Source organism: Medicago truncatula, chromosome 7 (assembly GCF_003473485.1).
Source record: "Medicago truncatula cultivar Jemalong A17 chromosome 7, MtrunA17r5.0-ANR, whole genome shotgun sequence".
Lineage (NCBI taxonomy): Eukaryota > Viridiplantae > Streptophyta > Magnoliopsida > Fabales > Fabaceae > Medicago > Medicago truncatula.
Window position 1 is genome coordinate 50115256 of NC_053048.1, and position 13872 is coordinate 50129127.

The window sequence follows — 13872 nt, forward strand, 5'->3', positions numbered from 1 at the left end:
TACCTTTTTTTTTTTAATTTGTAGTCTAGTCTTCAAAACACTTTTAATTTTTTTTTTAATTTATTATGAGTATTGTAATTAAATACATAGAAATTAGGTGGAAATTGTAAAAATTGATTAATTTTTTTATTTAACACCTTAAATATTTCATTTAGCTTTTTGTAAAAAAATATTTTTTTATATATTTTGTTTGTTTTAATGAAATAATTCAACCCCAAACAAATATTTAAAAGTTATTTCAAGAGTCACAAAAAGACAATTTGGTCTTCTTTTTTATATGGATATGCTTAATTATATATATATAGAAGGTGTATCAAGTGAGAGGACATTTTATAATGAGAGATGAGAGCATTAAATTAGGACCCTAGGATCAAATTGAAAGGTGGAGATGATATTTCACGTAATGTGGTGTATGACTACCTGATTGCCTTTCCTTCTCCAGGCTTGTTAGCGTTTCTTCTTATGTGATTTTCTAACTTCCTTTCCTTTTTCGATCTTTTCTATTCCACTACTCTTCTTCCTGTTCCATTTTTCTATCATTCTCATGTCTCTTTCTAGTTTTGCAATTTCACTCTTGATTTTTAAGTTGAAATTTGGATTTTGGTTTTTTTGATTGAGAATTGAGATTCGTTTGAGAATTTGAAATCGGTGGTTACGAACATGTTTGCAAAATGCAATCAAACATTGAAAAGCACTGCTATTCAAAGAAGGATTGTTCAAAGAACATGTTTGTTCTTCCCCTAAAAAAAGGATTGTTCTTAATTCTCTCTACAATCAAAGGCATCAATTTTTATGAAATACCATTATTTAAATTAATTTAATTTCATGATTGGATGGAGTTTTTCCTTAAATGAATGGAGTAGAAGATGAAGAGCAAACACAACATCAATGAACTGGAAAAATTAATTGGATAGAAGTAGAACTCTCAATACTTCTGATTTCTGAAGAAGAATGAACATGCAAAACACGTGCAGTTTTATGAAGAAGCATAAACCTGCAAAACGTAAAGATTTCTCTGAGGAAGAAAGGTGTGCGTGCGACAAACTTGAAGAAAGCAATAATCATGGTTTTTTTTCTTCTTCTTATGGGCATAGGTTCCTCTACTAATTTTCTCGGCAAAAGCAATCCAACAAGATCTGAACCCTTAATTTTAATCCAAGGGCTGTTGTTTGTTCCTCTCATATCTCATTATAAAATGTCATCTCACTTGATACACCCTCTATATATATATATATATATATTTTAAAGAAGCCAAAATGGAATTATATTAACAATAAAAGAGAAATCCCCAAAGTACAAGATGTGCCTTTGAGACTACTGCAAAGAACCAAGCTTTGCATCATAGTACACGAACACAGCTCAAACAACATTAACCAATACCCAAACAAACAAGAGGGTTTGACTACCACTGCTCAGAGCCAAAAACAAAACAAGCTTTTTTAGCTTTCAACCATCCTAAAGAAAACATCTTAACCTTGTCTAATAAACGGGGAATGGGAGTAACCACATTATTAAACAGGCGATTGTTTTGTTCATTCCAAACAAGCCAAGCGCACAAAAGCCAAATGAGTTACATAAAAGCCCGTCGAGCTCTACCACCACCTGTCAAATGAGTAAACTGCAGAAAATGGTCAGATATATTATCAGTGTTGACTCCACAACACTCAATCCAATCCCGCACCAAGTGCCAAAGTGAACCAAAAGAGTTGCACAATAAAAAGAGATGTTGCGCCGACTCTGAATGTTTGCACCCAGCAACACAAAAGGACAAATCATGCGACAGAATCCCCCTAGCCAGCAGGTTAGACTTTGTTGGTAACCGATCGTTGATGAGCCTCCACGCAAAAACTGACACCTTCAGGGGAACCTAATGGTGCCACACCAAATCCACAACACTATCTGTATCAGAAGATTGCTAAGCAGTTAATAAATTATAAGCACTGCAAACTGTGTAACCACCTGACGGATTCGCAAGCCAAACCCATCTATCTGAAACATTCGGAAACAAGGAAACATTAAAGAGTAACGCCCTACACTCTGCTAACATCTCCTCCTCCCATTGCCACAACCTGCGCCTCCACCTCCACAAATCTCCCCATTGTTGCGAACTAGTAGAGAACAAGTCTGCCACCGACAAAGACTTATATATTCTCCGACAAAACAAACAACAGGCGAAAAGGCTCACAAAAGGGTACCTCACCTAACCACCTATATATAACTTTATTTTCTTATTGTTCGATAATTATTATCATTATTTAGGTAAAATAATAACTATTTTATTCCCCTAAATAAATTATTTTACTATATTAAGTATACTAAATACGACTTTTTTAATTTTTATATGGCAAGGGACATAAATGTTCGATTCTCGTTGGGGATGAGGATGATAATAAGATAAATTCTAACTCAAATGAAAAATATGTACAAATTTTTTTCAGGATATTCGGTGGCCCGAGTAGTGAGCTAAAACTCACCTCACCCGCCGCGTTGCCATACCTATTGGTACCAAATTCGTAAATAAGAGAAAATAGAGTGATTTTTACTTTTTATATGGCAAGGGACATAAAAATTTGATTCTCGTTGGGGATGAGGATGATAATACAAATTCTAACTCATGAAAAACATATACAATTTTTTTCCGGATATTCAATGGCCGGAATGGTGACCTAAAATTCACCTCACCCACCGCACTGCCATACCTAACTCATGTACCAAATTCATAAATAAGAAAAAATAGAGTGATCAAGATAAAATTTGATGTTTTTTGTTTTCTTTCAATACTCATGATATGAGACATATTTTAACTAGAAGCAAATTTCAACAGTTCTTCATCTCTAAATATAAGACTCATACCCAAATATACTAATTAATTTTATTAAAGCACCATAGCTTAAAGACAGTAAATAAATCAACAACAAGCATACTCCCCCCATTACATAATATCATATCTCACATTTTACAGGATGCTGTAAAACCCAAGTAGGAGTGTTGGACGGGACAAAGTTCAGAGGGGAGCACGTAACCTGCAAAGCCCTTTCCTTCGGCTGAAACAAACCCTTACGCTTGATAACAGCATTAAACACAACTCCAAATTTCACCGATCCACGAAACCGTTCGTCGGTAATGCCTTTAACAATTGCGCTACCGACGAGCTTATCGACAACCTCAACATGGACTCCAAATAAAGTCTTACTCTTTTTTGGTTGGTAGAAAGATTGAATATGAGGCTTGGCTAGAAAACCAAAATTATCTTTCTTTTCGCCGTAAAAGACACCAACAGAAACGGCGTTGTAGGTGATGTCGAGTTTTTTGTTAGGGTTTGAGGCAATGAATGTGATGTCCCATTTTGCAGTGAGGTACTGCTGGTTGCTGGTGACAATGAGGGAGGTAAGTTGAGCTGTGTCGACTCGGATTTCGGGGTAGCGGGGTCTGAAAATGAAATACATGATCAAGATGATCACACCGAGGGATACTACAATGGCGGTCATGATGGAGAGGATGAGGCATAGACAGGAGTTCACGGCGGAGCGCGGCTGCTGTGGCTGGTACATGTTGAGGGTGAGTGATGTTGTTTGCTTTGATATATGGAAGCTATATAGTTAGATTTATGAGAGGGAGAAGTGGGAGGTAGAGCACTATGATGCAATGCTGTAAATGAAGAGAAACGGAGTGTATAAATAATAGAAATTGAGGAGAGTTAAGACCTTTTGATTTTGTTTTTAAGCTAAAAAATTTATTAAAGATAATATAAAAATTTCTTGTTCAAAAAGATAATATAAAAATTAGGGGACATAAATCTAATATAGAAAAAGAAAAGGTAAAACAAATAAAAATAAAAGACTTCATATTTTCGAGGTTTTTCCCAACACTTTCTCTATAATACTCGTTATCTTTTAGAAATTAAAGTGAGTCTACACTTTTGAAATGAGACCTACATAAAATGATAGAACTTACATTAGTTTTATCCGATAAAAGTGTGATTGTTAGAGTGGATTTTGAAAAAAGAATGTTGTTAACACTTCTATATAATTATTATCTTAAACATGTTACAAAATTACACCGGTATCATGTGATTATTAAAAAATGAGAAATGATATTTGTAAAATCACTTCATGACAACTTTTAGACAACTTTATCTCTCATACTCACATTATATTTTTACTCTCTCTCTCTTCTTTTTTCTCTCTCCATTGTTTTTGACCAATGAAAAGAAAGAAAAGGAAGGTTGTTAAATAGGTTGTACCAAATGGTTGTTCAAATATCATTGCGCTTAAAAAAAATCACCAAACAGATACTCCCTCCGTCCTAATTTATAAGCAAAAAACACTAATTCACATTTATTAAGAAAACTAACACTTAGTGATTTGAGGTATAATTTTTTGTGTTCTCCTTGGAATAAGTTTCATGGAAAGATGTAAAAATAATTCTCATTGGTTAAAAATTATGGAGAAAATAAAAAGGAGAACAAATTGAATGCAATTTGCATTTAATTTTACATTGGAAAAGATGATTTGTTTGAAAAAAACATAATAATAACATAAAAGTTGGTCTTTTTTGCTTATATTTTGAGACAAAGAATATGAGATTTTTTTGCTTATATTTTAGGACCGAGGGAGTATAATTTGAAGAAAAAAAATTAAAATTGTTTTTTTTTTAGAATTCTAATGAGTATCCTTAGGAGGTCCTAAAAGCAGCAAGTTTGTATAAAAATGATATAATTATTGTATTAACAAAAATACCAACTTGTATTTTCAAGACAAAATTTATTTTAATGAATTTCTTAATTAATGTCTTTAGGATTCTCATTATCAATTGTTCAAAAAAAAGGATTCTCATGATCAAAATATTTTTTTTTTAGATAAATGTTAGAGTCATACCCACAAACACTCTCTTTTAACACATCCAATTAGAATTAGCCATGTGTCTTATTTTTTTATTTCACTTAACCTGAGACTTGTTCAACCGGTAGCCACCGTCTTCTTCAATTTCCATTTTTTCTCTATTTGTTTTTCTTTCCTCTCTAAAGGACGGCGTTCTCTCTCCACGACTATATCTTTTGATGCTTTCTTAAATAAGAAGCTAAATCGTATTTTCGAAACAAGAAGCTAAATGGAATTTAAGGAAAGAAAAACAAACAAGAAGCTAAATCGTATTTTTGAAAACACATCCGATCTGAGTTATATGTGAACTGCGTATGGAAAAGAGTGTACTGTTCGAGTGAAATTATGAAAACAACACATATCTTCTTCAATTTTTTTCCCTGTAATTATGCTGAATTAAAAATACTTAGACGTGAAACAATAGGACAATCCCACACCGCAGCCTTAACTTCAGTCTCAGTAAACGGGTAAATAAGGGAATTTTCTTCCGCAACAGATAATCTTTTAAAAAGCAAATCATCCACCCTAGGCCTATTCATGACATCTGTGGCATAAGAGTGCTCCTCTGAAAGTCTCTATTTGCGCGTGGCGTCTTCTCCGCAATAGATGGCCAACAAAGGATAACTTGGTGCGACGAGGTGTTATTTCTTATGATACTCAATTTTGTGTTACAGGATGTGGACAAAATGAAACAATAGACCACTTAATTATTCATTGTCCTATTTTTGGAGCTCTCTGGCAGCAAATTAAAACTTGGATCGGTGTGTTTTTTGTGGATCCTCATCAGGTTTTGGACCATTATTATCAGTTTGTTTATTCTTCAGGTGATTATGCTCCAAGAAGGTCTTTTCTTCATTTGATTTGGCTTTGTGGTATTTGGGTTCTTTGGAATGAAAGAAATAATAGATTGTTTGTCAACACAGCTAATACAACAGAGCAACTTCTTGAGAAGGTTAAGATTACATCTCTCAAATGGTTGAAAGCAAAAAATGTGTGCTTTCCTTTTGGTTATCATTTATGGCGGCAGCGTCCCCTTGCTTGTTTAGGGATTGACTGATGTATGATGTATTTTTCGTTCATATCTTTTGTGGTTTGATTGGAACTATTTTGTAACTTTGTTTTGTCTCCTTTGGCACTCCTTGTGCTAGGGAACAAAACTCTTTATTAATATATCTCATTTTAGCTTGTTCAAAAAAAAAGTTTTTGTTTCACTACCTCTTCTCTCTCTTCTTCCATTTCTCTCTCCGTCTGGTAAATTAAAATTAAAATAGTAAAAAAAAATCAAAATGTTTAGCTACAGGTTGAATAGGTTTCAGGTTAATTGAAATAAAAAAAGTGGGACAGTTGGGTAATTTTAATTGGATGTATTAAAAGAGAATGTTACTGGGTGAGACCCTAGCATTTCTATTTTTTTTTAAGGAATTAAGCTCTTGAATATTGTGGAAAAACTCTTGTTTGAATGAGGGAACTCGTTAGTCATTGTCATGCACCGGCGAAAACTGTGTTAATATCTTTGTAACCCAAAAATAAAGAGTCCAAATAGAGCAGTGTGAAATGATTAATTGCATTATAAATTTATGTATCACGTATGACATGGTAACTAATTTCGATTCCTTAAGAGCTAAGATGCAAACTCTTGACAGAGATGAAATATCCTGCTTCTTTATTGAAATGTCAATGGGAGCCGAAAATAAATTGGTGTAACTTAAGGTAATGTTACCTTTTTTTTTTCTTTTTGAATGGTTAATTTATTCTTACTTACTTTTTATCCTCCAACACTATAGTACCGTTTGGCCCGGTTTTTTTTTCCAGCTTTTCTACAATTTTAAGAAGAAGTTAGGCCAAACACAATATCAATAAAGTACCTTCGAAAAAAGTACTTTTTTAGAATACATAAAATTGAATGGAATGAGCTTTAACCAAAAGTTGTTGAATGCTATTTCAATTTGTTTTTTTCTTCCATTTTTTCTTTAACCGGTCCATATAATTTTTTTTAAAGGAGGATCAATTTAATTTTATTATCTATTTTTGAAGGAATTTTATTATCTTTTATCACTTATATATTTAATTTTAATATCGTTTAATTATCACAACCTCACAAATATTTTTATTCATGTTGTCATTAAATGACACCAAATATTTTTATTCTCTTTCTTCAACCTCACAAATATACACACACACATTAGCGTTTAGAGTAATATTTTATGTCTGTATGTTTGTTTTTTTTGTTACACTAATGCGTATAATTTTTTCAGTGTTGCGTAATGCGTACAATTATTATTTTTATAAAATTTTGATTTTAATTAAAAGTACTAGTATAGATGCCTAAAAAAATTATACTTATATATATTTTACACATTTATATTGTAACAAACTATGCATATCTTTTTCTTATTAAAAAAATTAAACATATCTTTTTCAATGACACCAACAATGTAACAAATATAATATTATATAATATAAATTCTTATCTTTTTAAATGACACCAAAAATATGATATTCTTATAACAAAATTTGTTATACAATATAGTTGGAAAAGAAAAAACAAACTATTATCTAGCTTAACTCAGTTGATATAGGCAATGTATAAATATATGCAAGGTCGTGGGTTCGAACCCCGGACATCACCAAAAAAATAATAAATTCAAAGTTTTGTACAATATTTTGCCAAATAACTTTAGAACTAAAAAAAAAATAAAAAAACCAAACAGCTTTAGCCTTTTTCTTAAAGAGCTTTATTTTAATTTTGTTTTGAAGTAGCTTTTAGACCGAAAAAAAAAACCTGACCAAACGGTACCTATATATGTAAAATTAGTGTCTTTTAGGAAAAGCATATTCAAATGAGATTTTCTATATTTTTGAATAAAGCAATTAGAAATTTCATCAACAAAAAAAAAAAAAAAAAAAAAAAAAAGATAACGTGATTAAAATAAAATCTACCTAAACATCTTGTATTATTTTCCTCTTTTGAGGGAATTAAGGAACCTCAATAAACCGATAAAGAAGTTACGAGTTTTATTGGCTTAATACATTCGTTGGTCCCTTAACTTAATTCTTTTTTTCAGTGTGGTCCCCTAACTAAAAAACGTCTCAAATTGATCACTTATGTCTTTTGTCGTTACCTTTTTTGTCATCTCCGTTAGTTTATTATTGACTAATATTTTTGATATAATTTCAACCATTATATTCGATTGCATGTCTATTGTATACAACAATGAACCACCAACGCCTAATTTTTCCCCTTTCTTCATCTTCTTCCTTCCATCACTTCTTCATATTTATAGGAAATTCATACAATTCATACAATACAATACAAAAAATAGTAATAATCATTAAAATCTATTTCATGATCTTTATTATTGTTCATCCCTAAATTCTAAGAACCATTAAAAATAATAATAATCGTGTGGGTGAATGGTTGTAAGATGGGTATGTGATTCCATAGCTCATCACTCAAACTAGTGAATCCTTAGTTTCATCATCATCTTCATGGAAAACAATGAGGGAAATAGAAATGGAGGTTGTTTAATTAATATTTTGACGGTTCTTAAAATCTGGGTTACTGCATCTGCAAGTATTATCATCCAACCAAACCTTTAGCAACAAACACAAACAAAACACAGAAATCCAAATTAACATATAAGCATAGTAAAATACAAAACCAACGTAAAAGACACAATATTTAAATAAAATAAATGAAAAACAAATATATTAGTTTTTTTTTAAAGAACAAATATATTAGTTTTTTTTTTTTTGAAGGAAGGACAAATATATTAGTTGAAATTGAAGGAAAACCCATATTTGGGAAAACGCATATAATAGTTGAATTTGAAGGAAACTCAGTTTTCGCCAGTGATGGATCTTGGCTCGCCAATTCCTTTCCTTTTAACCTTTTCCTTCTTCAAACCCTTCTTCTTCTCCTTCTTCTTTTATCTATGAAGTTTTTGTTGAAGATCATGAAGAGATGAGGGAAGAAGAAGATGAATCAATTTTATTAGGTGTGAATGGAGGGAGTAATATATTATGTTTCTATCATATCCTGATCATTAAAGAGCCTTAAGTGTTCTACGTTTCTATCATATTCTGATCATTAAAGAGTCCCAAATGTTCTACATTTGCAATTAAAAAAACCTCTTTTTTGAAAGGCACACATTTTTCAATTTTAAAAACAATGATATTTTTTTATAAGCTAAAAATTAATTTATGAAAAAACAAAAACAAAAAATTGGGGGACATATAATAATTCGATAAGAGTTAGATTTGAAATAAATTTTGACGATGATTAAAATATGCTTTTATCCTTTTGGTATTAAAAATAGGAGTTGTGAAAATCTGGAAATTGTAAGTGTCAACCAAATTAATCATTCAAATTTGCAAAATGATAATTTATATCTTTAAAATTATGTAAAAAAATATTGTTTTTTAACAAGGTTTAAAAAAAAAAACTTCAAAATATAGCACACTGGTCATTCGTTGTAGCGTTGAAAGACAGATGTTAGAGGAAGGTACATTCAGCTGGGACATGGGATGGGAGGGTTGTGTGTGATTTGAACTAGTGTTCTAAAGAAGATCAATATCATCATTTGCTTTAGTTGTTAAATATTTGACAAAGCAGACGAGAATAAAGTGGACAATAGATTTTGCAGGCAATGTGAGCCTCTGGGTTTGTTAAGGTTAGCACTTAGCATGTACTTCTGGTCTGAGAAAAGTCAACCAAAATTTAAAATATAAATAAATGATTAATTAGTTTGACTTTGGTTAAAAAATGTCATCTAATTGGATTCAGTTTTTGAGGTTGAAATTGGGTAAGTCACTTCAAACTTCAAAGTAAAATGACTTTGTAAAATTATGAAATGACTTGATTGTCAATTCTGTTGAGTTAGTCTATCTATTTTTTGGGTAGGTGTGAGTACCGCTTGTTCTTCATCATATATAAGCAGTTGATTTAGGATCACTTGTATTTTATTGCTTTCATTTTCAATAAAATTTTGTTGAAATTTAAAAAAAAAATGAAATGACAAGAAGATATGTTTAATTAATATCTAATTTTTCCAAATAATTTGGAAGGAGTAAAACTGAGAGAAAAATGACCAGTTAATTGAATTAGCTTATCAAAATAAGCTATAACCTAGTAAAAAATTTACATGCTCGTAGAAAAAAATTGTTACCAAACAAGTTTTTTTTTTTTTGGTCATATGAACTTATAAGCCATAAACTCAATATTTGGTATCATCAAACAACTTCCCAAAATTGATACAAAGAATTATTAAGGCTTAATTGATCTGTCGGTCCCTTAACTTATTTCTTTTATTCAATTTGGTCTCATAAGTTTTAACTTTCTCAAACACGTCCCTTAACTTATTTCTTTTATTCAATTTGGTCCAATTTTGATAATTTTAATCCCCTAAAAAAAGAGACCGTTGGATTACAGAGGTCTATCAGATTTTATAGTGTATCACCAGCACCTAATTTATTTGCTTTCTTCTTCTTCTTCCATCATCTTCATCTTCATTCATCCTTCAATCATCTTCATAAAATAAAATAAAAAAAACTCAGATTCAATTCCAACACCTAAAATCCCAAATTCAAAACTCAAAATCAAACCAAAAACAAAAAATTATGGTATTCTATATTCTTGATTTCCTCTCCTTGATTTCCTCAATAAGCTCGTTAGCATCACCAACCTTCCAAACACCAAAACTTCCATTCACAACCTTCTTCTTCGTAGTAATAGTCAAACCCAACCTTCCCAATTTCAAATCTCTTACCCAAATCAAACATTATCATCATAATCCACATAATTGCTTCCCTAGATCACATTGTTTCTGGAACACGTCAAAATCAAATTTCATACCCAAATCCAACATAATAGGGTTTTTGAATTTTTTTAGAAATCCAGCAATTTGTTTAGATACCTGAGCTTTGTCATCTCGAAAGACAAAAGTGACACTTTGTACCTTAATATTAAATATTTGTCATACACATAATTCTGAGTTTGATTTGAATTATGAAAATTTCAAATGATGTTGAGTTGTTCAAGCACACATACATACAGGTTCCTCAAAATGATTATGAACGCCAAACGAACCAGAAGTAACTTTATTTTATGAGTTTGATTTGAATTAGGATAATTTGAAGAAGAAACCTTGATTATGTTTTGACATTGTTTGTCCATAAAAGAAAAGAAAGATAAATCTGGGAAGCAATTAAAAGAAAGAAATAGATGAATAAAATGTTCATGGATCCTCAAAATACAGGAATGAATTAACAGCATCGTGAAGCATGATTTCAAGATTTACGTTAAATCAAAGCTCAAGTATCAAAATCATATGAGATTTGAAGTTTTTACTTTGAAGGATATGAGATTTGAAGTTGGAAGGATCAATTTTTGAAAGAAAAAAAGATGGATTTCTTCTTTTGATTTTGGGATGGTTATGGTGGGAGTGATTGGAGGGTGTTGATGATGATAGATAAAGATGATAATGATGGTGGTGTAGTGATTAAATAGTAGGTTTAATTTTTTTTCCTGGGTTTTATCGATGAATATTGATGAAGGATGAATGAAAATGAAGATGAGGGAAGAAGAAGAAGAAAGTAAATAAATTAGGTTATGATGATGCACTATAAAATCTGATAGACTTCAGTAATCCAACGGTCTTCTTTTTTAAGGGATTAAAATTATCAAAATTGGATCAAATTGAATAAAAGAAATAAGTTAAGGACCATCACATCAATTAAGCCAATTATTTATTAATTAGTTTTTTCTTAATTAATGTTCATAAAAAAACCTTGATCTGCATAGAAACCATTGATGACTTACATATATTCAGTAGATAGCCTAAAAACTTTGAACATAAATTTAAATCCATTTAATTACACTAAACAATCTAAACAAAAAGAAAGAACAACATATTTCCCACATTGAAACAATAAAAATAAAAGAAAGAATGATTAAATAACACAAAGGCGTAGCTTAGCATTTTCTTCTTCACATGTAAAGTTGGCAAGTAGCAGGATTACCCCCATTGTCCAGCGAACCAGTACCAGTATTGTTTTGGAACACAACCTTTAACCCTTCACAAATAGCCAACATCCTAGTACTTCTCGTAGCGAACGATGTAGACTTAAATTCAGCCAAAGAAGACACCCTCACACCAAACATAATAGAATTAGAACTACTTTGTCTTTCATTACTCATTTTATCCAAATCCCACTTTTGAAACGACACAACGTTATTTGATGATGCCTTCACATCCATTTGTTTCTGTTCATGTTTTTCTAATTCAAAATCAGGTACCAAACTCATCGCTAACTCATTGTTGTCATGCACAACATCGACCTTAAAATCCAAAAAATAACCTTTTAATCTTGTGTTTGGATTCTCAGCAGTCACGCTAATGTTCCAATCACCGGTTAAAATCGAACTTGTGTTGAAGTTTGAAACCGACAAGGAAACAACTTTGAAAACAGGAAATTGAGGATGTAACGATAATGCCGCAATGAGAGTTAGAACAAAGAAGCCTGTAAATATAAAACATGAACACATTATAAATCCACGAAAGAAGCTGCTACCACCATCACCGGTGTGATGATATGTTCGAGGGACGTCATAGTATGGTGCATGACCAGGAAAGTTATTGTATCCCTGCTGGTATGGGGGGTATCCGTGTGGAGGTGGTGGGTAAGGATGATAGGGTGGTGGCTGTGGACCATGGCAAGGGTAACCGGTACCCGGTGGGTAATACATCATATTGGGTGCGGCCACCGGTGGTGATGTGTCTGTGTTTGTTGAAGATTGATGATCGGAGGTGGATGATTCTTTTGGAGGTGCTTTTCCATGGTTTGATGATTCAGACATGATTTTTGTTGTTGGTTCTCTCTCTCAATGATTATTTTGAGAGAGAGAGAGAGAGAGAGAGAGAGAGAAAGGGAGAGGGAGATAATTTGCAATAAGTTTTTTTTTTTGTTGGTGAGATATGTAAACAACGAATGCAAGATATTGACAGGAATGACGGAAGGCTGTTGGTCTTTTGTTTCTATTTGACGGAGCATAGTTTTTTTCACAAAACTTTTATGTATCCCTCTCTAACATCTCGTTTTTTTTATCCATCTTTCTTAGTTATTGGTTCAAATGTAATTAAAGGTAATGGTCAAGGATTAGCTACTCTAGTCCTCTAATATGTCTATTAATTTTGGTCTATCCCGAGCCAGCTCACCTTATCCTCTAATTTTGTAATGTTTAGTTCTATTTTTATTTATTTCTAAATGAGTGATCCATAAGTGGGTTTGCATTTTGCAAATTTAAAATTTGACAATGATAAATAAAAACAAAATTTCTTTAAAAAAAAAAAAAGAAATGGAGTAGCACAAGTACAAACTAAAGAAATCATGTATTATACTAAAACGATCCAAAAAATGATCTACGTCTATTTGGAAAACCAGCAAAGAAGCATATACTAAATCAAGAAATTACAAATTCCACAAAAATTGTAATATAAGAAACGATCCAAAAAAATGTTCCAAGTTGTTATTTTTTCCTTTTTGAACTAAAATGTTCAATTGTTGACATGCGAAAGAGGTCATTTTAAAATTAAGCTACGCCAATATTGTTGAAAAAATGTGTATGTGTATCAACTACTTCGAGTTGTGAGAATGATTCTTAAATTGAAAAATGATTTTTAATCTACAAGACTATATGCAATTTTTTTTCTTGTAATGCAGTTGAATCATATTGCAATTTTTAGTCTTATATAATTGGCATGTGTAATTTTCATATACTCTCAATTAATCCAGTACAAAACCTAAAATACCCATTTCAGCATGAAGCTTTGTGAAGAACCATAATCAACAATACAACCGCAATTCTTAAACAATCAAGATTTCAACTCAATTGAGTTTTCAATTCCTTGATTTTGCAATTGGAAACGGACAAAACGCAAGATTTGAACCAGAACCTTGTATCAATTTTAGTGTTAGGTTTTGATTTCTTTCC

The 13872-nt window shown here is 31.5% G+C and overlaps 2 protein-coding genes across 2 annotated transcripts; both read right to left on the reverse strand.

The window, feature by feature from the left end:
- Nucleotides 1–2942: 2942 nt before the first annotated feature.
- Nucleotides 2943–3559, reverse strand: LOC25499475 (NDR1/HIN1-like protein 3). Its single transcript, XM_013594748.2, has one exon. The coding sequence runs from the start codon at nucleotides 3549–3551 to the stop codon at nucleotides 2943–2945; it is 609 nt and encodes a 202-aa protein (XP_013450202.1). The 5' UTR covers nucleotides 3552–3559.
- Nucleotides 3560–11719: 8160 nt separating this feature from the next.
- On the reverse strand, nucleotides 11720–12946 carry LOC25499476 (NDR1/HIN1-like protein 6). Its single transcript, XM_013594749.3, has one exon. It carries the CDS (start codon nucleotides 12736–12738, stop codon nucleotides 11869–11871), a length of 870 nt encoding a protein of 289 aa, XP_013450203.1. The 5' UTR covers nucleotides 12739–12946; the 3' UTR covers nucleotides 11720–11868.
- Nucleotides 12947–13872: the final 926 nt, after the last annotated feature.

Bases quoted from the DNA above. Each gene is read 5' to 3' on its own strand.
- LOC25499475 (XM_013594748.2), bottom strand. From the start codon at position 3,551: ATGTACCAGCCACAGCAGCCGCGCTCCGCCGTGAACTCCTGTCTATGC.
- LOC25499476 (XM_013594749.3), bottom strand. From the start codon at position 12,738: ATGTCTGAATCATCAAACCATGGAAAAGCACCTCCAAAAGAATCATCC.